This window comes from Gymnoscopelus braueri, assembly GCF_963280865.1.
Source record: "Gymnoscopelus braueri genome assembly, chromosome: 3".
Classification (NCBI taxonomy): Eukaryota; Metazoa; Chordata; class Actinopteri; order Myctophiformes; family Myctophidae; genus Gymnoscopelus; species Gymnoscopelus braueri.
Window position 1 is genome coordinate 26,158,752 of NC_137612.1, and position 23,365 is coordinate 26,182,116.

A 23,365-nucleotide genomic window follows, 5' to 3' on the forward strand; every position below is an offset into this window, starting at 1 on the left:
CTGATTTATATATTTAGTTGCTTGACACCCACATCCAAGTATAACTCGGGCATCATTTCTTATTTTTTTAACTCAATTTGTATTGGAACAAAGGATTTTCACAAGACAAACACACATACAAGGATACAAGACAGAACAAAGAAAGACAATACAAAAAAATAAAATAAAGAAAGGCTGCATTCTACAATTGTTACAGTTATTACTCTAGTAAAGATTTGTTATACATTGTCCATGGGCTGAAAGAACAATGACCACTTTCCCAATTTTTTTGTGTAACTCATCCTCTTGTAGTCTGAGTATGAAAGTTAGATTTTCCATAGTGTAGATTTCCCCTATAATATCCAGCCAATTGTCTTTGGTTGGAGGATCCTGTTGGTACCAGCGACGTGTGATCGCTTTCTTGCTTGCTGCTAGAAAGATCTTGATTAAGTATTTTATTTGTCATGTGTTAAAAATTCTTCAGGAATATTCCCCAATAACATCAAGGAACAGGTCTGAGGTATCTCAAAACATAGAACAGACTCTATGGTGGAGTGAATATCCGGCCAATATTTTTTTAATTTTGGGACACATCCAGAATATATGAGTGTGGCCACACTGTCTCCAGCATGGTTGATCTGTTTTTAGTTGCCTTGATTTAATTTGAGGTGTTATGAAGAATAAGAACTAAATTCTTCCAGCAGAACTCACTTTTAAATGCTCCAATTATTATTCACTTACACTTACCTTAAAAAGACTGCAAGGTCAAAACGTTGTATTGCTGCGCATGTAAGAGTGAGTTGCGAGCCCCCCCTCTTGTTTTTCATGACTCTGTTTTTTCAGCTTAGCTCAGGACCATAAACGGAGGATGTGCGTTATTTTGCCTTTGGATCAGGATCCAATTCCACCATCATCTTCTCTCGTGTGTTGCCCTCAGCCTGGTCTGCGTCCCTATCTGGTTTCCTATTGTCTCTTAATACAACAAAGATAGCTGAAGACAGGCTTTGATAGCAATGTGGAAGCTGCTATCAAAGCCATCATCAGACAGCAGCGCTGAGTGTGGGGCTGGACTAACTTAAAATTGTTTTGTACTCCACATAATGGTAGAATATGAAATGATAGTTAGTGCTGCACGATTAATCGAAAAAAGATCGTGATCTCGATTCAGACACCTATGCGATCTCGATTTTAAATAATGACGATTTTTCTTTCCCAATTATTATTGCTTAATATTTTTATATTTACAAGAGAATTGTGTGAGAATCGTGTGAGAATCGTGATCTCAATTCTTATGGAGGAAAATCGTGATTCACATTTGAGCAAGAATCGTGCAGCACTAATGACAGTCCTTCTTAATGTTGAGTAATAATGGGCAAACCCCCAAAACATCCATCTGGATCGCATCGGGGGAAATGTATACATTTAATTTGCTACTGTGAAAATCTACAGTAGGCTATAAATGTAGGTTGAAGTATTTGCCCAGACATTCATCATACAGTATATTATGTCCTCCCAACTATTTTTATTGTCTTTGGTATGACTCGTCAGGGATTGAACCCCTACCTCCCAGTCTCAGAACGAACACTGACCGCAAGGCCACTGAGATGCTGGTGATGTCGATTGTTAGCCATGCCATATCGTATGCTTTGTGTTGTCTACCGTGGTTATTTACTGTACATGCAGACCTGCCGGCAGACCTGCCTCTCCATCATCCACACTAACCACCTGCCTGGAGGAGGCGTGGATGAAACTCAACTTCCTTCAACTAAACTGTTCCAAAACCGAAGCCATCCTAATTGCCACCCCCCACCAGATCCAATCATGCCCTGTTACCAGCTTCTCCTTCTCCGGTCACAACCTTCCCCTCTCATCCGTAGTCACCAACCTGGGTGTGAAAATGGACCCTCAACTGAACTTTGAGGCACACATTAAACATCTGTTTAAAGCCTCCTTCTTCCACCTCAACAACATTGCCAAACTCTGCTCCACACTCACCCTGCCAGATGCTCAGAAACTAGTCCACGCCTTTGTCTCCTCCAGGCTGGATTAGCGTAATGCACTACTCACCGGGATCCCTAGCAAGAGCCTCCAGAGATTCAAAACAGCGCTGCTAGGATCCTGATGAGAGTGCGAAAATACGACCATATTACACCCATCCTCCGTTCACTTCACTGGCTCCCCATCTCCTTCAGGATCAGGACTGAATACAAGATCTCCCTTCTGACACATCAGTGCATCCAAAGGCAATGCCCCCCCTACCTCAAAGAACTCTATGCCCCACAACCCTCCACTCAAAGCCTCCCTTCTTCCAATACTAACCTTCTCCTTGCCCCCATGACCAAGCTCTGCACCATGGGTTCTACTGTCCCACGTCTTTGGAATGCCCTCCACGAACGCCTGAGAGCACCACAGTCCACTGATGCTTTTAAACATGGACCTTTTTAACAACGCGTTAGTTAGTTATTCTTGCGCCTTTAAAAAAAAAGAAAAGAGCCTTTATCCCTAGTAGGCTCCCATGTAGTTGTTTGGTTGCCCTTGCTGTTTTTATGCCAATGTTTTTAAGCCCTGTAGCACTTTGAGGTTTGCGATAATGTAAAGTGCGTTTATAAATAACATGTATTTATAATATTATTATTGTTACGTCTGACTCTAAAACCCAACAGCAGGCATATATCCAGGTGAACAGTTCAGTCATGAGACTGGCTAGGGTTGTTGGATTATGGACTTGTGCTTTTGAGTTGATATGTGCTTTTGAGGTCTTCTTGAGCAACATGTTTATGGTGGTGTGTGTGTGTGTCTATGTATAGAGCTGCTGGAGGTAACCTGAAACTAGTGGGCTTAAGTCACTGGCTTTAGGCCACTGTAACACTAGTCCAGGTCAGGGTGTCTCCCCCAAACACAGACTTTAGAGGTCAGGCTGAGTCTCTTACCAACACAGCTAACATGTAAAGTCATCATAGCCAAGCTGCTTTAGACAGTTCAATGGAGTTGCCCCATCCAGAGTAACTCAATTCATTCCTCATTTAATATCTCAGATATATCTTTTTTTTTAACTTTTTAATTGAATTGAGTAAACATTAGACAGAACCAATAGTTCTACCGACACCTACATTTACTGTAATTTGGACAGAATCAATAAGGAAGTTCAAGATGGGACCACACAGCTTATTTCATTTGATTTGGACAAGGTGCCTATCCTACAGCAGTTTAGTGTGTATCCCAAACATTGCAACATTGGCATCACAGTTGAAAATGTTCTAAACATTTTTGTATTACTGTTCGATGTGTTCGACTCCATGTTCGACTCCATAAATTCTTAAAAGTCTCTGCCAAATCAACTGAAATGAGCTATGGTGACTTCAGCCAGGCATTAAAGAACATTATTTGTGGTTCCACTTACTCACTTTTGTTAATCCCTCTCTTCTTAAGGAAACCTCTGGGGTTCCAGGATCTTGGGGCTCATATTGAACGACTTTTGTCTGAGGGAGAACCCACCGAGGACAGCAGAGGTACGTACGCACGCACGCAGGCACACACACACACACACACACACACACACACACACACACACACACACACACACACACACACACACACACACACACACACACACACACACACACACACACACGTAATTGTGTACATAGACGCACACACACATACTGTACCTTCCACATAGACCTACAGTACGTATAGGTTGATGCCTCCTCACAGACACATGCACAGAATGTCTCAAGAACACACGCAACATAGATATTATGGCCTCACAGTTTGCCATTTTCACATTTTCCACACACACACACACACACACACACACACACACACACACACACACACACACACACACACACACACACACACACACACACACACACACATTTACGAAGCCAGGGGCAATTTTTCAGGCTGATGGGTAACTGTTCATAATTGTAGCTATTTGAGCAATTACTTTTTTCTCCTTACTGTCCTTCAGGGTTCCCTTGAGAGACTAACTGGGTGTCATGTTGTAATTAACCACATGCTTAGAATGAGCTAAGATTTTACGTTATTCATTAAATCATCCTTTCGAAAGCACACAGACATCTTTCACTGTCTCACCAGAAGCAATCTGCCCGTTACATTTTTAGATCACTTGTATGCGAGTGCAGATTTTGGTGGTGGCGCTAGAGGACAGTCCACACTGGGTCACAAAAATCACTAAGAGTCATCCTGTGGCAATCATGACGGTGCACAGCAAATTCCATGGCAATCCAGCCTGTATTGTTGAGATATGATGGACAGACGGGCAGATGGACTGACATTACCATCCTGAGAGCCCTGCTGCTAGCGGGGGTAAAAACTATGGAGACTACAAATACAATAAGAATCACTTGTCCTGGCATGTGGGAGATAGCCTGGTAAACCCTCCCTCCGGAAATCTCATTTCCATTTGATTTCAGGAGTGAGTCTGGCCTGATCGCCCATTCTGCAATATTGGCTGTGGGCTGGAGTTGGGCGGGAGTAATACCGTTGACTGACAACCCCTTCAGCCAATGATCGTTTTTCCCCTTCAGCCAATTGCAGTGCCACCTCCGCGACTAATGTGACGCAATGGGACTTTTGAGATGGCCATGCCCAAAATAGGTTGCCTTATTCGGATACATGCGTGTCACTGCCCGCCCCTGCCGGTTCTCTGAATTTGTATTTTTAAATAGGCTCTGTCATGACTAATTGACCACATATATGAAGTTAAACAACTAAATTCTATCCAAACGATATCTTATAAGTAAATTACGTGCCTCAAAAAAGAAGTTTGAGAGCGTTTTATAAACGAAAGTCAGAAGTGAAGGCACTCGCACAACCAACAATGGCTGCCGTTCGTCTTTTGTCGGCTGCACTCAGGCTGCACTCGGCTTCATTCGGGCTCACTCGAACTCGCCACCTGATTGGCCAACTGTCGCTGTCAATAGTAAGGTATTCATTGAAGAAAGGTTTCCCATAGTATTTTCATTCTAAAATGTATTGCCCTGCGATTATAGATTATACATTCATGACTGGCTTATGTCCCTTTTGACTGGTTAAAGAAATAGCACAGCAATAGTGCTCTGCATATGATATTCCCTTAAATTGGTTACATTAAATGGGGTACATATTGTATAATTTCAAAAGCGTGTTAGTGTCAAACTCCCACAGCATGTCTCACTTCAGCTCTAATTTCCTCTTTCAATGTTCGCTGTCCTTCTGTTGAGGGCTGCTGTATTATATCCCCAGGGCCTTGGACAAAATGTGAAGTCTAATAATGGTGCCAAGCGTGGCTTGCCTGTGGATCACTGCCGTTATGTTGATGACATCATATTGACACATGATGTCAGTCTTGCCCAAATATGGATGGACAGTGTATCTGAGATTACAAATTCACAATGTGAAAAAAAATCATTCCATGCCCTTCTGGCAGCGTGCACAAGAAGATTGGCGCTGATCAGCCCCATTGTATGCAAGATTAGCCACAGACGGACACGCAAACCCTCTTCTAAGATGGCTCGGAGCCATGCCGTAAAAAAAGAAAGATTGCTCTTTATGAGCTCCCTCGGGCCCCACTAGGCTCGCAGCCCAGGCAGCTGTCCTGGTTGTCCCCCAACGGAACCCTACTTCCGTCTGTTACAGAGGAGCTACTGGTCCTGCTGTAGCAAGTTAATATAATATTTATTCATAAATATTTGACTGAATGTGGATAAAAAAAGAAAACAAACAAACTACGGAGGCTTGATGATGTTTGATGTCTCTCTGTCTCTACAGATCAGCCTATAGAAGGTCGTCTGGGTCCTCAGACAGTTGTACTAGATCACACCAGCGGTTTTGAAGGACTACTTTTTGTTGATGACGACCTACTAGGGGTGAGATTTGTATATGTTTTTATTCCATTATTGGTTTATTCCCACATTTTTTTGTGTGTGCATGATGTCAGCCGTTCCACAAAACCACAGAAGATGTCGTTAAAGTTTGTAGATGGCTTTTTAGAAAGTTAGATTTAATTACAATATGAGTGACTTGCTTTTCTCTCTCTCTCTGTACTTGTAGGTGATCGGTCATAGCAACTTCAGCTCCATCAGAGCTACTACATGTGTATACAAAGGTAAGTACTCAGTTAGTTTTTTTGGATATAAATTGAACCATCCCAGATTATATCACATAAAATGCACTGCGATGGGCTGCATGATCTAGACAATTAATTGTTTTGAGTGCTGACAGCAATCATTTGCTGTTGTCAGCAGTCAAACAATTAACACTTAGTCTAGGGGGAAATTATCCTACTTCTCACTTGATTTATTACATTTTTACTAATGAGCTTATGTTTTCATTCGCTAGGAAGGTTCATTTAGTAAATAATGGCCAATGTTGTAGTGAAATATCTGATAAAGCATGGTATGCATTAGGCTACATTGTCATTGACTATTGCCACCTTCTGGTTCAATTATGGTTCTTATCAGTCGGATCGGCGGTGCGACGTAGGTGTGAGGCCCGAACCTCTAGTAACAGAAAAGGCCCAGTCACCTTTAGTTTGAAGGCGTGTGGGGGGAAATGCATGATTCACATGATTCAGTTATTTGAATCTTGAAGTCTGAATGAGAAACTTAAGCAGTTGAGCTCTAACTCGAATGTTTCATGTGAACGCCATGTGTTCGCATGAAATATTTTGAATTGACGGAGATCTCCGTCAATGGCGGTCAGCGGTTGGATTTGATATGACAGAGATCTCTGTCTATGGCAGGGAATGTGTTAACATGTCATGCCTAGTATGTAATATCTGTCCTGTTTTTGCTCTCCAGGGAAATGGGCCTACGAGGTACTGATCTCATCCCAGGGCCTGATGCAGATAGGATGGTGTACACTCAACTGTCGCTTCAACCAGGAGGTACACACACACACACACACACACACACACACACACACACACACACACACACACACACACACACACACACACACACACACACACACACACACACACACACACACACACACACACACACACACACACACACAATGTAGCACTTAAAGGTAGGGTAAGTGATTTTCTTTGGTTAAAATAAGTGTTAAATAGCTCTATATTCTGAAAGTACTCATTGCCAGAGTGTTTGTTCAGTAAAAGGAGTCTCCTTGTCTCTCCAGCTCTTTATAAAACAGAAAATGCATTTTAGTTTCAGTTTCAGTTTCATTTCCAATTTTATCCAATCAGGATAGAGAACTCAATCAGGATATAGATTAAACAAGTGAAATTGGAAGTGATGACACTAAGAAGTGAGCAGGCAAAATTGGAACTGGAACACTATAAAAAATTAAGCTTAAAAATTGGTACTTTCTCCTGATTGGCTGAGATTTTGACACCTACCGGAAATGTATTTTCTGTTTATTAAAGAGCTGGAGAGACGGGGAGACTCCTGTTACTGAACAAACACTCTATAGCAATGATTACTATCAGAATACAGTGCTTTAACCTTTTAACAAAATACTTTTTGTTTTAACCAAAAAATATCACTTACCCTACCTTTTAAGTGATCATGGATACATCTGTCTTTGTGTTCATCATAGGAGGGTGTAGGGGACACTCCAGACTCGTACGCATACGATGGGAACAGAGTGCGCAAGTGGAATGTAACCACCACTAACTATGGCAAGGTGAGGAATTAGTTGATAGAATAAAAGATAGGTAGATATATCTATAATAAAGTCCTTCATTATCTACATCATTACAATAAAGATGGTGAAGGTGTTCTTATTTATGTGTTATTGTTCAATATTCTTTAAGAATTATATATGCTGATGTTGCCACTTGCCAAACATTGTTTTGGACACTATCCAACATGGAAACATGTGTGCTTTATAAAACGTCTTCTTTTAGTCATGGGCTGCAGGAGACATTGTGAGCTGTCTGATAGACCTGGATGAGGGAACCATTACTTTCTGCTTGTAAGTCAGAGTCTCTCCATTTTATTACATTGCCTAAAAGGAACACTTCATCCATTTTCACCCTCATATAATTGGTCCTCACTAATGCTCATTATAAGATGGTAACATTCCCGTCTGCTCGCTTAGGGGCATTAGTGAGGATCCAATTATGGAGATGTTGAAAAAAGGCTAAATGTTCCTTTAACTCAGTTAACATCACATAACAATAATTCTGTTATCTTACTATTGATATGCCAGTTACATTGCTGTTATACATGGTAAAGAAATGTGTCTCTGTGTGTGGTATTTGTTTGGTATTGGTACATAATAAATCATACATTTATTTTTCGACATGTTTAGAACGCATTGTTGCTACTCAAAAATATATTTTGGTCTCTTTGTGTGTTTAGTTTTCTATATACCGGTAGTAGTCAATTTGTGCTTCAAGTCAGGTACCATAACATAGTCTGGATGCGTTTTGTGTTGCCCCAGGAATGGCCAGTCTCTGGGCACAGCCTTCGCGAACATTAAGATGGGTCCAGGCATCGCCTACTTCCCTGCCATCAGCCTCTCCTTCAAAGAGTCGGTAGCTTTCAACTTTGGCAGCAGACCTCTCAGATATCCTTTCAACTCAGCAGAAATCACACAATGTATTTGTATTGTGTCTCCGTTCGTCTGCAGATAATCTCACAAACCACTGTCGGTGCCAAATGTCTTGTGAACGCTGCCAGTAGGTCAAGGAGATATGGAATGTGTTTTTACATTGATATTATCGGATGTGTATTTACATTGATATTATGGGATGTGTTTTTACATTGATATTATGTGTCTCTTGACATTTTCAAAGGAAACCAAATGATACCCACATCAACCATGGGTGTTAGGTAAAAGGCTTGAACATAAAGAACGTAGAGCCCACACACTGAAGCTATGGTAAAAATACTTCTTTATTTAGCAAAAAGTTGACAACATTTCTATCCGCTATGGATCTTCTTCAGGTCATGCACACCTGTTGACTTTCTTATGTTGTTCCCCATTAGTGTCACTCCTACTGTGTGCCACCCCCACATTATCAGGTGTGACTCATTACCCTTAAAGTGACCTAGATGGGATACCATTGACTGGGTGTTTACAAGTACAATGAATACACAATACAAACCAGTTAAAAACATAAAAAAAAGTATCTAGATCTGTAGATTGTCAGACATTTATATTGACCTGTCCTACATTCACTATTGCGCTATAGTGTCAGTCAGATCATGACACAATGTGTAAAGTGTGATGGGGAAGCTTTTACAGAAAGTGTCTTATTTCTTTTTCTTTTTTTAAAACCTTTTGGAGACATAGTTTGTAGAGTACGTCATAACTTTCTCTCCTGAGTAAAACGTTGTCACTGTTGCTTCCCCCTTATAAAAACATAAGAAAGTCAACAGGTGTGCATGTTCAAATGACCTGAAGAAGCTCCACAGCAGATCGAAACGTTATATATTATATACAATATTTGGGTAAGACTGACATTATGAATTATGACGTCGTCAACATTACGTCGTCAGAGATCCACAGGGACACCACAGCACCTGACCAAATGTCATTTGACAATTTTATTTAGTTCAGTGTTTGTCCTTAACCTACGTGTGATTCACGTATCCTGTGGAAGGCTACCTGCCCCTTCAGAACCCACCCACCGCAGACCTGGTGAAAGCACACAAGCTACTGAGTTACATCAAGAACGTCATCTCCACCACCATAGACACACAGGTAGAAAAGGCTTCATGCGGCAGCTTTTCCGCCAGAATGGCGAAGTACGACATTCATTTACGAAAAAAGTAAAAAATACGGCGATAAGAGGTGTCTGCCCGACAGTATATGCAATGTGGCCCTCTGGAGTGAAGTGTGGAAATATAGTGGCCCTCTCCATCATCATAGTTGCATCACCCCTGGTGTAGAGGGAAAGAATAGTGGATCAAGTACAGAGCTAACTTGGGTCAAGTTTACCAAGTATAGAGAGTTTAAGTGGTTCCCATTTCTATATTTCGGCACTTTCGGGCAGAAACCTTGTGTCTCCCTATTTTAACTTATGTTTTTTCCTAAAATAATGCCCTTCTCCATCGTACAAGATTGTCATGCAAAGTAGAGTAAATGGCTGATCTACAGTTATTTTCACTATTTTGGATGAATTTTTAAAGTGGTCAAGTCTGTCGTTTATTAATTAATATTTAACCAATGAAATAGTATTAACAAGAGCTTGTGACTAAATGATTTGATCCACTGGAACACAGGTTCTCGTTTACATTTCCCGAAAAGTAACCATTTTTGACATACAAGGTTTCCACCCGAGAGCTGTGATTTGTTCATTCCATGTAGGATAAAATGTAGGAGTTAGTGGGTGGCATTTCTTTCTGGTAGCTCTCCGTTTATCTCACTTGGTCATGATTTTGCTGAATCATCGTTTCTCTGCTGTAGGAGGAGAGGCTGGTTGAGACGGACTGTGCCTCCTGGAGACTACATGGAGAACCCACCATCCTCATCACCCTGGCTCACATCTTTAACCACTTTGCTCCTCTTATGGTGGGAATAGCATGCTGTGTGCATCTGTGTGCATTTATGACTGTATGGAGGTTGCCTGATCAACTGCATAGTCTGTGTTTAAGGATTCATGTCCAACATCGTGACAGAGTTCTGTTATTTTTTTTGTTAAGTATTTACTGGCCTAATCTTAAGTACTCACATTGGCATTAGGTTTCATTGTGTTCCAAGGGCAACTTGAGAGTAGTGTAAGGGTGTGTCCAGTGGAACATACACACTGAGAATCAACTTCCCCTCCATCTTTATGCTCCTCAAAGGTTGAAGTCTTTTCTACTTTTGAGCGTGCAAAGAGATGCATCGCTTGGAACAGTGTCAAAAGCCAGACAGAATGCACGGTACCTTTGACCTCTAATTTTAATTGATAATAAACATAGTACAATACATTGTCACAATTATCAAAAGGATAAAACGCAACAAAAACAACAACTTATTTCCATTGCGGTCCTTGCACATGTACTTTGTGTAAATTATGTAGTGATGTATGTGTGTGTGTTTGCATGTACTGTATGTCCAAGCAAGATATGGCCACGACCATGGAAAAGAACTAGAAGCTGAGAATAAATGACCTTGTCATTGTGACTCGGATACCGATGACATGTAGTTGATTGATTTGGCCTGCATTATTTGCTAGTCATAACTAGCATTAGTGCCTTCAGCTTGACCGGGTACTCCAATGAACACATCTTTAGCAGTGTTCACAGGTGGGAAGCCGGCTCGAGTGTGTCACGTGTGAAACTGAAAAAGTAGTGTCTGGTGACTCATTGTGTATCAGAGGAGCATGTGGCAGATTACTCCTACAGGCCAACAGTGGGGGTTGGCAGCAACAGGGTTGGCCGACAGTTTGCTGGTGGAAATGACAATGACCAAAAAGGGAGAAGATATCTTTTTACTTTGTCATCATAGTTTAATTAGTTGCTTTTGTAAAGAAACACTCTGACATAAAAGGTGGCAGATTATGATTTGACCTTTGACACTTCGTTGGAACATTAAAATAACTCTGCATACTTGATCAAATGTTAAAAATAAATCTCAGTTTAGGGTTAGAGATTATATAAATACATATAATTTCCACTGTGTGAAGTATTAACATTGTTTCAATGTGTCCCCATAGTGTAAAGTGTACCTCGTGGAGGATGTGTTGATGAACTTCCTGTTGGCCATACTGGAGGGTGGAGGGGCAGTGGATGAACACCCCCTAATACAACAGTTGCTGGACCTCTTCTGGTTGCTGATGGAGGTACGCACACACACGCAATCCAGCACACTCACATACCAATGAATATGTACACTTAAAAATATATTTTAACATGTTTATTTGCAATAATAATGTGTGTTTGTTACTAAAGCCCAAGTCACACCAGTGCCTCGGCACACTGTTTGAGAACCACTGACTTAGAATATCCTGCAGTAGTTCTTAGAGTAAGGAGAGTAGTTGCAGGATGTAGGGACTAGGGAGTAGTAACTGCCTAACAGTTTTGTTGTCCTTGTCTCCGTTTGTGGGCTCCTGGTAGGACTATGAGGTCAACGAGTGCCTGAAGCAACTGATGATGTCCTTGCTGAGGGCCTACCGCTTCTCTCCCATCATCCCAGACCTGGGCTTCCAGGTAGGACTGTTCAGTAAACTCGGGGAACCAGTCTCATTTAGTAGCTATTAAATATTACTCTTGTGTTCTGTCTATAGAGCTGACCACCTTACCAGTAAAACAGTTTGTATCACCAAGAATAGATTTCACAAGTTTCACAATTTATTTTCCATTCACCATGGTTTCTGACAAAGCAAACAAGTGGAACAAATTAACTGGCATTTAGACAATAAAATGAACATATGAAACAATTATATTATTGCAAAGTAAGTCAAATATGAAAAGTAATCAACATATAGAAAACAAAGCACAATACATTCAAGTCAACACAGAACAAAGGCTTACATTAGCCATGAACGCATGGGCTGGAGTAGTGAATGTTGCATGTGTTCTCAGTGAATATACAGGACTGAATGAGGGTTTTTGTAGGGACACACCCGGACTGTCATTGGTCAATGAGTCAAGTGGTGATGGCAGACACCTGTCTGCCATTGACAATGACGAGTGAACTGTCTATCCGAGGCTGCCACTAGACAGCATAGAGGAAATTCTCAACAGTAGCAGAGCAGTGTTATTTTTTGTCACTGCGCCATACAAAGTCAGCTGGTCTGACTGAATGAATTTCTAAGCTACTGTTCTGGTGACCTTCCTTGGTAATTGTTCAGAGATGAAGACCCTGGTTTCTGGGCTGATGGGTAACCCAGTTTGGATAGGAATGAATCATGTCAGTGACTTCTTCTTGACGCTTTACAAATCAATCTCCCATCTTTCTTAACTCAGTCCCTGCCAGACTTATTTCTGGCTGTGTTAGCCCACTGCCAGTGATTTAGTGTTTTTTATAACTTTAAAAAATTCACAAATTTTTTTTTCCATTATGATCGCAAGTGCAATCGTTTCTAAACACACAGGCGAGTCGTGCACGCCGCTCAAACAACAAACATTCCGATCGGGGCGGAGTCTCTCTCCTCCAGCCCAGTGTAAAAACACCATGTTTCGCCATGTAAACGGAAAACTCACATACTTTTTTCACCTCGCCACAGACCTTGCTAAATCCCTTATGATCGCGTGTTCAACTGTTTGTAGACACACAGGGTAGTTGTGTGAGAGGCCCAGAGAAGAAATTTTCAATCGGCGACATTCCATTTTGCAGTAGTAGCAGTTTCAAAACAGCGTCGCTAAACAGCATTCCACGGCGGAGAGATGCAAAGCCGAGAAAAGACGTTTTAGGGCGGGACCTAAACAGGAAGCGGACGGAACTGAAAATCTTCAATTTGACGTATTTCCGTATCCGGGTGTGCTACAATGAAACGTGTCACTGCGAGAGATGAAGGACCTTGAGATCTTGCTTTAAAACATTCTTTTGCAAAATTACGTTTTTTACGTCAGTGGCAGATTTGGTAATTGGAAAAAATTATGTTTTTTACGTCAGTGGCAGTGAATGAGTTAATTTAGGGAAAAATCTGAGGCGAGTAAAGCACTCACTCCTTTTAGTTAGATAGATTGGCTTTTATTTATTTTGATCCTCTTTATTTGATGGGGAAATTCAGGTCTCATCACAGAGGATAAGAAAAGCTACAGCCTCAAGACACTCTTTTATTCTGTAGAATAAATAAAATGTTCTGCATGTCAACTATGAATGTGTCCAGAATAGACAAACTCAGTTCGGAGAGATAGAATAATGCCTAAAATTGGTTGAAGTGAAATATTTCAGATCCTAATGTAACTTTTCATCATACATCAAAATATGTAATTAGAACCAACATGAAGACTGATTTGTCAATAACTTTTTTTCTTACAGATCCACTACCTGCGTCTTACCACAGCCATCCTGCGCCATGAGAAGTCCAGGAAGTACTTGCTCAGCAACGTCCTATATCCTTGTGTAGTTGAGTCCCAAAATGTCACTTGAACTTAACACATTGACCGCCAGAGGTTAATCTCATAATGTACTCACCAGTGCCAACGTTTTATTGTTGTTTTTTGTTTTTTTCATGTCGCCACAGATCTTGTTAAAATCCTTAAGATTGAGCTGTGCACTGTTTGTAAACATCGCGGAGATCTCACTGCTTCTACCAGTGAAGACCACGTGTCAAACGGAGCCGCCATGTTTGAGTTCTGACCGTTTAAGTTAACATGGGAAATGCGAGGATGAAAAACTACATGTTTACAGGGGCTTTTACAGGGGTTTTTGGGTACGACTTAGAATGGAGACAGACGGGAAACAAAAAACGTGATCGCACTTCCGGTCGAGATCGGGTGGTGTTACACTGAAAATGGTCCCCCTAGAAAATTAAAAAAAAAAAAAAAATCGAAAAAAAGGAAAAAGCACCACAGCCCGTAGGCTACGGGATTGGCGCTTAACCGTTGGATTTAACGGCCCGTAGAACTACGGGCCCGGCGGTAAATGTGTTAATGGACATGGACTAAATGCTAGTGCAGTACTAAATCAATAAATGTCTCAATAAAGGACATGTCTCAATAAAGGGCAAGATTTGTACAGAAACAGAATACAAAACTTTGAGCAGTTACAGGTTTTTTTCCCCAATTACATTTCTGGGTAACCGGAACAGCTGCCCCAAAACCTAATTGCCCCCATTTTTCTCGCAGAATGCTCAGCCCCAGCGAGGCGGAACACTCGACCCGCTTGGTGAGAATAAACTATAGCCCCTAATATTAAGTTAGAAAGTAGTTAGGTAAAAAACGACAGCGGCATGCCGTCTCAAGCACGAGCACTTCTCGTGGCACAAGCACTTGAGCCACGAGAGGCACAGACGAGTGAGCCATTAGGCGAGCGAGTCGCCCTGCCAAACGTTGTGAAGTCTTCTTCAGCCGACTCATCACCGTTCGAGTTACGTCCCGAAAGGTACAGAATCGTAAATCATAGCCCCCTCCCCTAGTCTCGGTTTCCCCAAGACGTCAAAGCTTTGGGCCGAGTAGGTTTTGGTGGCCAGAAATACGTGGGTCCGATTCTGACCGTTCCAAGGTTGCCGGATTTGACTGGGCCGAGTAGGTTTTGGTGGCCAGAAATACGTGGGTCCGACTGTTGCGAGGTTGCCGGATTTGACTGGGCCGAGTGGCCAGAAATACGTGGGCCCGACTGTTCCGAGGTCGCTGGATTTGACCCGGGCAGAGTAGGTTTGGAGACGATCGTTCTTGTATTCCATTTCTGCTGTAGAATTGAAAGTGTATTTTTAACCTTATTCAAGAAAGAACAGTGGTTTTGAAATCTTTAACATAAAGTTACATTTGACGTGCTGCGTTCTGTAGTGTTCTTTTACATCAAGACTCCTCTGAGAGTGAAAGAGGCTGGTCTGGAAGAGCTCATACCAACAACCTGGTGGCCGACACGCTTCGACAAGGAGGTGAGACTGACTGACTGGCTGACTGTGTTGCTGACTAACTGCTAGCTTCCTGTTTGACTTTTTGGCTGCCTGTTTGACTGCATTTCTGGTTACATGTTTGAGTGACCTTTTCCCTCTTCACCAAATCTCTTTGCTGAATACAAGTGAACTTGTAGTTATTTTCACTGAATGCTTGCCTATTATTACATGCCCAGGATAGGGACGAAAGGGTCCATGTAGTAAAGCCCTATATACTTCATTGCTTGTAGATATGCTATTTTTGAAAAATGCTGAATTTATTGCCCCCTTTTTTTTTTTTACAAATTCTGACACATCTTTACAAATGTCCCCCAAATAAGGATGCCACGGTAAATGTGGTTAACATTTGCTCCTCTGCCCCGTTCTGCTCTCCACACAGGGAAAAGATGAACGAGAGCCTAAAGATGAGAGTGCAGACGAGCGTTTAAGACGACGGGCGTATGAGAGAGGCTGTCAGAGATTGAAGAAGAGGATTGAAGGTTTGGAGTGTTTATCAGCTTTGTGTTACGTTCATTTTATAGTTTTTAAGTTAGACTTGATGGAGTGGATGACTCTGCCCTCTTCAGCAATGCCCTAATTCACAGTATTTATGCATATTCACACCTGGAAGCTAATCTGGTCTTCCATTGTTGGCTCTTGGCTGCAGTACAACTTCATCGACCAGTCCTTATCCTTATCCTTATTTACTGTTATCTAAACTGGCAAGGCTGCTCAGGAGAGATGTCAATAAAGAATTCAATAAATACATTAATAGATCACATCCATTAGCCATGATCACAGTCACATCCATTAGCCATGTGTTAAATTAGCAATCAGCCATTTACAGACAGGTAAGGCTGGATATTGTACATATTACAAAGTATACGTATGTTTAGTGTAACAGGAAACTTCTCCTCTCCTCTCCTGTAGTGGTGGAGGAGCTTCAGGTGCAGATCCTAAGGTTGCTTCTCAACAACAAAGACAAAGGGACGGTACGTGCACTTTGTCATACAACCTCCGGTTTCTGCCCAGCAATCTGATTGATCAAAGATAACATTTACCGGTTTCCCCGAATTTCCCAGAATTATTGTCATTTCAGCTTTAATGGTTGGTCTGCTAATTTCTTTGGTAACCAGTGACCTAGCTAGCATATGTTATTGTTAATATGTTTGTAATCCAATTTGGTACTTTGCTTCAGTGCCTCACCTCATACCCATAATGATATTAACATTATTCTTCATTTTGTATTTCTTTTTAATCAACACTAAAAGGCACGGTATAATGAACATATAAGCCACAGGGGATCATAAAATCCAAACCGACTGATCCCAGAGATACAGTGGCAAACTCTCAATACACAATTAGGACTATATGTACCGTGTTATTAGCATTGTGTGATTGGATGGAGACAGGGCTAGGTCAAATAAGTAGACAAAATCCAGTCTCATTAAACTTGATCACTGACTGGGATGAACTGATTAATTTAGCTTACCTTCCAGGCTTCCATGCAATAGTAATGGCTAATTTAATAGCGTCTCATAAAGACTTTTTAATTCAGACCTCAGCCAAAGTTCTCTATGCATGGTGTATATATGTGTGTGTTCAGAAAAATACATTTTGTCCCTTATTCTCGCACTCTCTGTCTTTCAGGGTGAAGCCTCGCGGTACATCTTCTTGAACAAATTCAGGAAGTTTCTCCAAGAGAATGCCAGCAATAGAGGGGTAGGAACTCCTGGAAATGGAAAGATAGACAGACAGATGGATTGACAGAGAGAAAGAGATTATACAATACATGTGGACCCATTAATCGTGTGTGCCTGCATGTGTCATACACTAGGTGTCAGTATGTTCCTGCACCAATGTCGCTAAGACAAAAACCTGTGTGTGTGTGTGTGTGTGTGTGTGTGTGTGTGTGTGTGTGTGTGTGTGTGTGTGTGTGTGTGTGTGTGTGTGTGTGTGTGTGTGTGTGTGTGTGTGTGTGTGTGTGTGTGTGTGTGTGTGTGTGTGTGTGTGTGTGTGTGTGTGTGTGTGTGTGTGTGTGTGTGTGTGCGCAGCACCCCACAGCACTATGTCCTCCAGAGTACATGGTGTGTTTTCTCCATCGTCTTATCACGGCTGTGAGGATGTACTGGGATGAAGGCAAGAGAAAGACCCCCAGCAGCATCAACAGTGAAGGTAAGGCAGTGTTCTAATCATCATAAATGCAATCCTACATACATACTGTAGCTGCCCAGGGTCCCTCAGGGCTCTGTACTATAAGTCCACTCCGCCCAACACCAAATCTCATAGCCGATCTGCAAGCTCCCGGTGTGTGAGCATATCATTTTCATGCACTAATACCATACTTCTCACTGAGCAGCTGATAATGGGCTATAGTAGTTACATGTACATTTTAGGTCAGGACTCTTTAATCTTTATAAACAGTGCTACACATCGCTTTCTATTCATAAAAATGCTTTAAAATATATATAGATAGATATAGACCAAAGTCTGTCTGTTTGCAAACTTGAGTATTCTGCCAATACCGATACCAATGCAATACCTACCTCTGTTAAAACAGAATTTGTCTGAATGAACTTTGCTTGACCTAGCTATATAATAAACATCATGCTCATATGGGAAACAAATAAATATATATAAATTATAGCATATCCAATATAAAATGTACAGTGGAACACTGTACGGTAGACATGGCATCTTAAGGCACCCACAACTGAAACTCTAGGCTATTACACCTGTCAAGTTAGCTTCACTTGGAAACAAATATATTATATACCGGTACTGTATATCTATGGGTCATTTAACCTCTGGGACTGAATTGTGAAACATAAACTAAACATTATTATGCAAATATTATTACAATGTAAACTAAATATATATTTGGTTCAAGTTTACCCCTAGCATAATAAGACATAGCAGTAGCTGCCTAACCTTTAAAACATTTCCCCAAAACCACTAGCTCATCTTTTTTACAGTCCCTATGTGACTTGCAGTACGTTTGTTCACTTCTTCTAACCTGGGGGGCCAGATTCTTTTTTAGAAAGATTAGCATTCCAGCCTGCTCAGCCGTCAGCCTGCTCCTCCATTCATCGATAACAATAGAGACTGTGCTGAAGAGCCTCTCGCTCTCTACACTTGAAGGTGCACAGAAAATGTAATTGCCAGGGAGGGCAGTCTAGGTTTTTTAAAACTTTCTAGTACTGCAGTGTATTGTCAGAAGGTCAAATAGTTGTCTCTGAGGTAGCTCTGCTATTCAATGAGTACGCTTGTGGTGCTTGACACAGGACTTCCAGGTTCTATTGTACTTTCCTCCAGGGTTTAATTAAAAATACTTTCAAGTCTTTCAGTCTCCACCCATGGAGCCTTCTTTGCTGGCTCTGAGGCTGTGGCTTCTGATGTGGTCCTCCTCAGCACTTCTACTATCTTCCTTACCTCTTCCATGAATGCATCCTTTGCATTTGTGAAGTACATTTAAAATGAGCCTACCCTTAATGCAAAGTGATTCATCCAATTCTGAAGAGTTGTCAATGCGGCTGAAAAACCATACAATAATGAGCCTGGCCCGACCCATACCCGAAAAAACGACTCAAATCGAGAGAGAGAGAGGATTCAAAGAGCAATGCCAAGAGAGAGAGAGAGAGCAATCCAGAGAGGGAGAGAGATAGAGAAGAGAGAAAGAGAAGAGTGAGTTTATTTACAAGGACACACACACACACACACACACACACACACACACACACACACACACACACACACACACACACACACACGTGTTAGTCAATGCAGGTAGAGCCCCAAAAAGAGACAATGATAGATTGCCATGAGAGGTCCTTATATACTCCCCAAAATCACCTCAACACAGGTGTAACAAGTTGGCCTGACGGCCTGTCCTACTCTGACAATCTCTAAGGCTGCTGGCTAGCCAAAAGTTAGGCAGAGGGGCAGGGCCATCACGGGACGACAATAAAAAAAATGATTAAATAAATATAATACATATTTTTAATTAAATGTATTTAAATTCCTACCAGAATGTCCTCCAAGTGTGTGCTTGAAGTGTACCGTAATCTTTCTGCCGATAGCCAGTGCTCACTTATGCAGACCCTCGTCCACAATAAGTTGCAGGGTATACTATGCACGAAGCATCCCAAACTGGCAACTGAAGGCGATTCATTGCTGTTATTACGTTACTGGCATTGTTTCTTGCTATGCTTAATTTCCATGTATCATCTCCTCCACTGGTGTAGCAATAAACTCTTCTGTGTGAAAGTGTATTTCACTTTACACATGGTAGGAGAAAACCAGAGGCCAGACATTGAACATTGTGCCTCACTGTTCAAATAGTTCCAGAGGTTGTTGGGTGTACCCTGTGTGTATTTGTTTGTCTACCTCATGCCATTTCATTCAATGCAACGTTTTGTGGAATTATATTTGTGCATATAGTCACAGCTAAAAACAGGCCCAGGGACATTTTGCTACATCAGGTCTAGAGACCGTAGAGAGACTAATCCAGACACAAGAGCAGTGTGAATCTAGCAGAAGTTAATTAGATTGTGACCGTGTGGGTGTGTTTGTGTGCACACACCTGTGTTTCTGTGTGAGTATGAGTATGTAAGAAGTGAGAGTGCGAGGATGTGAGAATGTGTGCGTGAGTTTGTAGGAGAGTGTATGTGTGTATGACATGGCTAAGAGCAACTATTTTACTAGACACTTTTATGTTTCTTGGGTTTAAAATTGGGTGTGTTGAAATGAAATCTGTCATTATATGAGTCACTAGCGCCTCCGCCCAAGTGGAGCTTACTATGCAACCGTGCTCGGGTTGTGTGTGTGTGTCTCTGTGTGCAGCCGCGCTCTCATTGGCTCGCGCCCCCATGTGACTCACGTGCGTGCACTGCCTGTGTGCAGCCGCCAGAGTGCGCCAGAGTGCAAAACCAGGAATGTAGACGATGCTCTGATTAAAATGCACAACAGCCTGCAACATGCCTAAACCAAACACATTTCACAAACTCTTCTGGCGGCCCTGTTCTCACTAATTTCACTGTACCACCCACTTCTCTACAATTGCTCATTCCTTTCGATTCTTCTTATTGTTATTTTCGAGCTGCGTTCGCTTCCAGCGTTCGCGCGTCTTACTTGTGGTATATTAACACTGTGCTTGTGCTAGAGAAAGCCTCTTTTGCTTGTCAAATTTAGTTTGACAAGTTGATCACCCAATGCTTAGCCTTCAGCATGCCACTCAATATCACCCCATTATCTCCTGCCCTCTGTAAGAGGTGTAGGGCATGTAAACCTCTGACAATCATTACAGTAAGGCATATATAGATATATTAGCTTTTGGAACAGCAGCCAACAGCTGCCTGTGCATATTTATGTGTATGTGAATCAATGCTTGTGTGCTCAGCTCATGCCTGCACTATGAGTGCTGTACCCTTCTTTCACCTATCGCCCAAGGGACCAGTTTCATAATGAAGGAAATAGCTGCAAGGACAATCATGCTCTTTTCTTCAATTACTGCTGTTGAATTATAATGAAGGTTGTTTATGATGTGCCTGCTTTTGCTCAGAGACTTCTCTCCCTCCTTATCCCCATTCACAACCCCCCCTTCTCTCTTTCTCTCTTTCTGTCCCTTGGCTTTTCTCTTCATTTTTTCCCCAATGTATTCTTATGTACCGGTACTCTTTTCACTTCATTAACTCCTTCCTCCATACATATCTCTTATTTTACTGTCTGTTTTTATTTGTATTTTTTTATCATCTACCCTATCACTCCATCCTGTGTAATTATTTCTCTCTCTTTGTCTCTGTTAATCCTCTCCGTCCTCTCTCCAATCTCTTTCTTCTCTTCCCTCCTTCCCTCCCTCCAGAGGCCTACGTTCCTCCACAGCTCTTCTACAATGGGAAGGTTGACTACTTCGACCTGCAGAGACTGGGAGGCCTGCTCTCTCACCTTAAGAAGACACTCAAAGGTTGGTTTGTGCATAAATAAATGTTCAGTTCACTCTTGGGTGGCCAACAGTGTCATAATAATGGCTGTTTGTTTTTCTTGTCGTTTTGAAACCGCTATAATTCATGAAGATTCAAAGACCTGGTTGACAGTTAAACTAACCATATACCTTATTATACCTTATACTTATCACTGATGATTGCTGTACCAGATATTTGATATCAACTGGTATTGCTCTGCAATATAATAATACATGAATGAATAAATACATGTAATTCTTGGTATTGATGGAGCCTACTGGTAACAACCGATTTCCTGTATGAGTTTGTATGCTGCTCAGTGTAGCTATTGGAAGCTCCAGTAGATGGGGCAATTGCTTTCTGTTTTCATAAACACCACACTACAAGCAAATTATGATCACTCTTAACCACTCAACTTTGTTGACGGAGGTTCCCCAGTGGTCTGTACTTGTCCCATCCTTTTTTCCCTTCACACCAAATCTCTGCCAAAAGTGTGCCACAACACGTTGCAACGTGATGCATAGTGAGCTTGTAGATTGCCTATTTTCATTGAATGTTTGCCTATTATGTCACGCCCAAGAAAAGGGACGTTAAGGTTCATTTGGTTAATACTTCTGTATTGACATATTAATATTTTTTTTAATGCAGGAAACAAAGATGATGATTATCCAGTTTCCTTTTTTTTCCTGTATTTATCCCCACCAGTTTTTCTTACTTTACTCTTACTTCATACTTTATTTTACCCCCTTTTTCTCACCAATTTAGTCGTTATACCAATCAATTCCTCCACACACACATTTACCATTGTGTACAGTTTGTAGCGTTTCATCATTTTGTAGTGTACATCACACACTTGCTTCCCTTCAGTTTGTTACAGTTTGTCTCCAAAAAGACAGTGCTTCAGGGAGTGATAGAACTGCCATTGTTTTGTAATTACAGAGCGTGTTTTGAATAAGCTTGGCCGCAAAATGTACACGACACTGCCAAGAGAGTCTCAAATGAGAGAGTGTGAGAGAGACAAATGAACGCAGAACATTTTACTGTGTATGCACTCTTTTCATTGGGAGCAACAGAATCATGAAACACTCAAATCCGCCACACGTTGTTCTCGCTCGACAGCATCACTGAAGTAAATTGAGGTGTCCTCGCTGTCAGGTTGAGGATGGGGAAGCGAAGCATGGCCCTTTGTTGTAATTGTCAGGTAGGCAGCAGGCAGACAGCTATATGATGTGGACTGATAATCCCCAACGGACTGTTTTCTGTACTGGCAATACGCCAGTAAGAACACAGAGGCATGGCTGGAATAATAATTACCTGCTACAGCAGGTAATCCATTTCAGTTTTTCATTTAATTAAATTTTTAAGTAAATCTGAAGCGAGTTTATTTTCCGTACAGAGTAGTGGTAATGAAAATAGGACAATGCTGTCGTAGAAGTTCTTCTCAAGTCACTCCTCATCATAACAGCATCTTAAGACTTAAGGTCATTACACACAGGCGATCCGAATAAATAAAAGACGCTTTTTCTCTCCGTGAAACTGATGTGGAAGCTTGCATTGACTTTATACGGTTTTAAAAAAATACGTATTATTCGCATGAAAAAATCGCCCCTTGTGTGTAAGGACCTTTAAGGGTCAGTGAGGTGTCAGATCTAATGTACAAATGGAATTCTATCACATATGTTGAGAAGTGCTCTTTTTAAACAGCTGAAGTTCTATGTATAGGTAGTTTGCTACTGAGACATCAAGTATGAAACAAAGGAGAACACACTAACGCAGCAATATACTACTCAGTAAAACAGAGATATGCTGGTCAATCTGTTTGCTGCACAACTGCTTCATGCAAAACCCATTGTTTTTTATACTATGTTTTCGAAAAATGTAAAGTCTTAAGTGGTTCAAAGTTGAGGAAGGTTTCACTCAAATCTAAATGTGTATGGTTCACAGGATAACAAACAATGCTGCACCTAGATAT

General features: G+C 41.4%; 1 protein-coding gene across 2 annotated transcripts in view; it reads left to right on the top strand.

The window, feature by feature from the left end:
* Nucleotides 1-23,365, top strand: part of rnf123 (ring finger protein 123) — a 202,847-nt gene that overhangs the window by 3,560 nt on the left and 175,922 nt on the right. For both annotated transcript variants that reach the window (XM_080423938.1, XM_080423937.1), the window contains exons 4-21: nt 3,409-3,488; nt 5,755-5,852; nt 6,037-6,091; nt 6,786-6,871; nt 7,549-7,635; nt 7,859-7,926; nt 8,398-8,523; nt 9,549-9,663; nt 10,369-10,473; nt 11,603-11,728; nt 12,003-12,095; nt 13,873-13,946; nt 15,319-15,436; nt 15,834-15,933; nt 16,364-16,425; nt 17,084-17,155; nt 17,488-17,608; nt 21,294-21,395. In XM_080423938.1, coding sequence (XP_080280064.1) covers nt 3,409-3,488; nt 5,755-5,852; nt 6,037-6,091; nt 6,786-6,871; nt 7,549-7,635; nt 7,859-7,926; nt 8,398-8,523; nt 9,549-9,663; nt 10,369-10,473; nt 11,603-11,728; nt 12,003-12,095; nt 13,873-13,946; nt 15,319-15,436; nt 15,834-15,933; nt 16,364-16,425; nt 17,084-17,155; nt 17,488-17,608; nt 21,294-21,395 — 1,688 coding nt within the window. The remainder of the gene's footprint in view (nt 1-3,408; nt 3,489-5,754; nt 5,853-6,036; nt 6,092-6,785; nt 6,872-7,548; nt 7,636-7,858; nt 7,927-8,397; nt 8,524-9,548; nt 9,664-10,368; nt 10,474-11,602; nt 11,729-12,002; nt 12,096-13,872; nt 13,947-15,318; nt 15,437-15,833; nt 15,934-16,363; nt 16,426-17,083; nt 17,156-17,487; nt 17,609-21,293; nt 21,396-23,365) is intronic.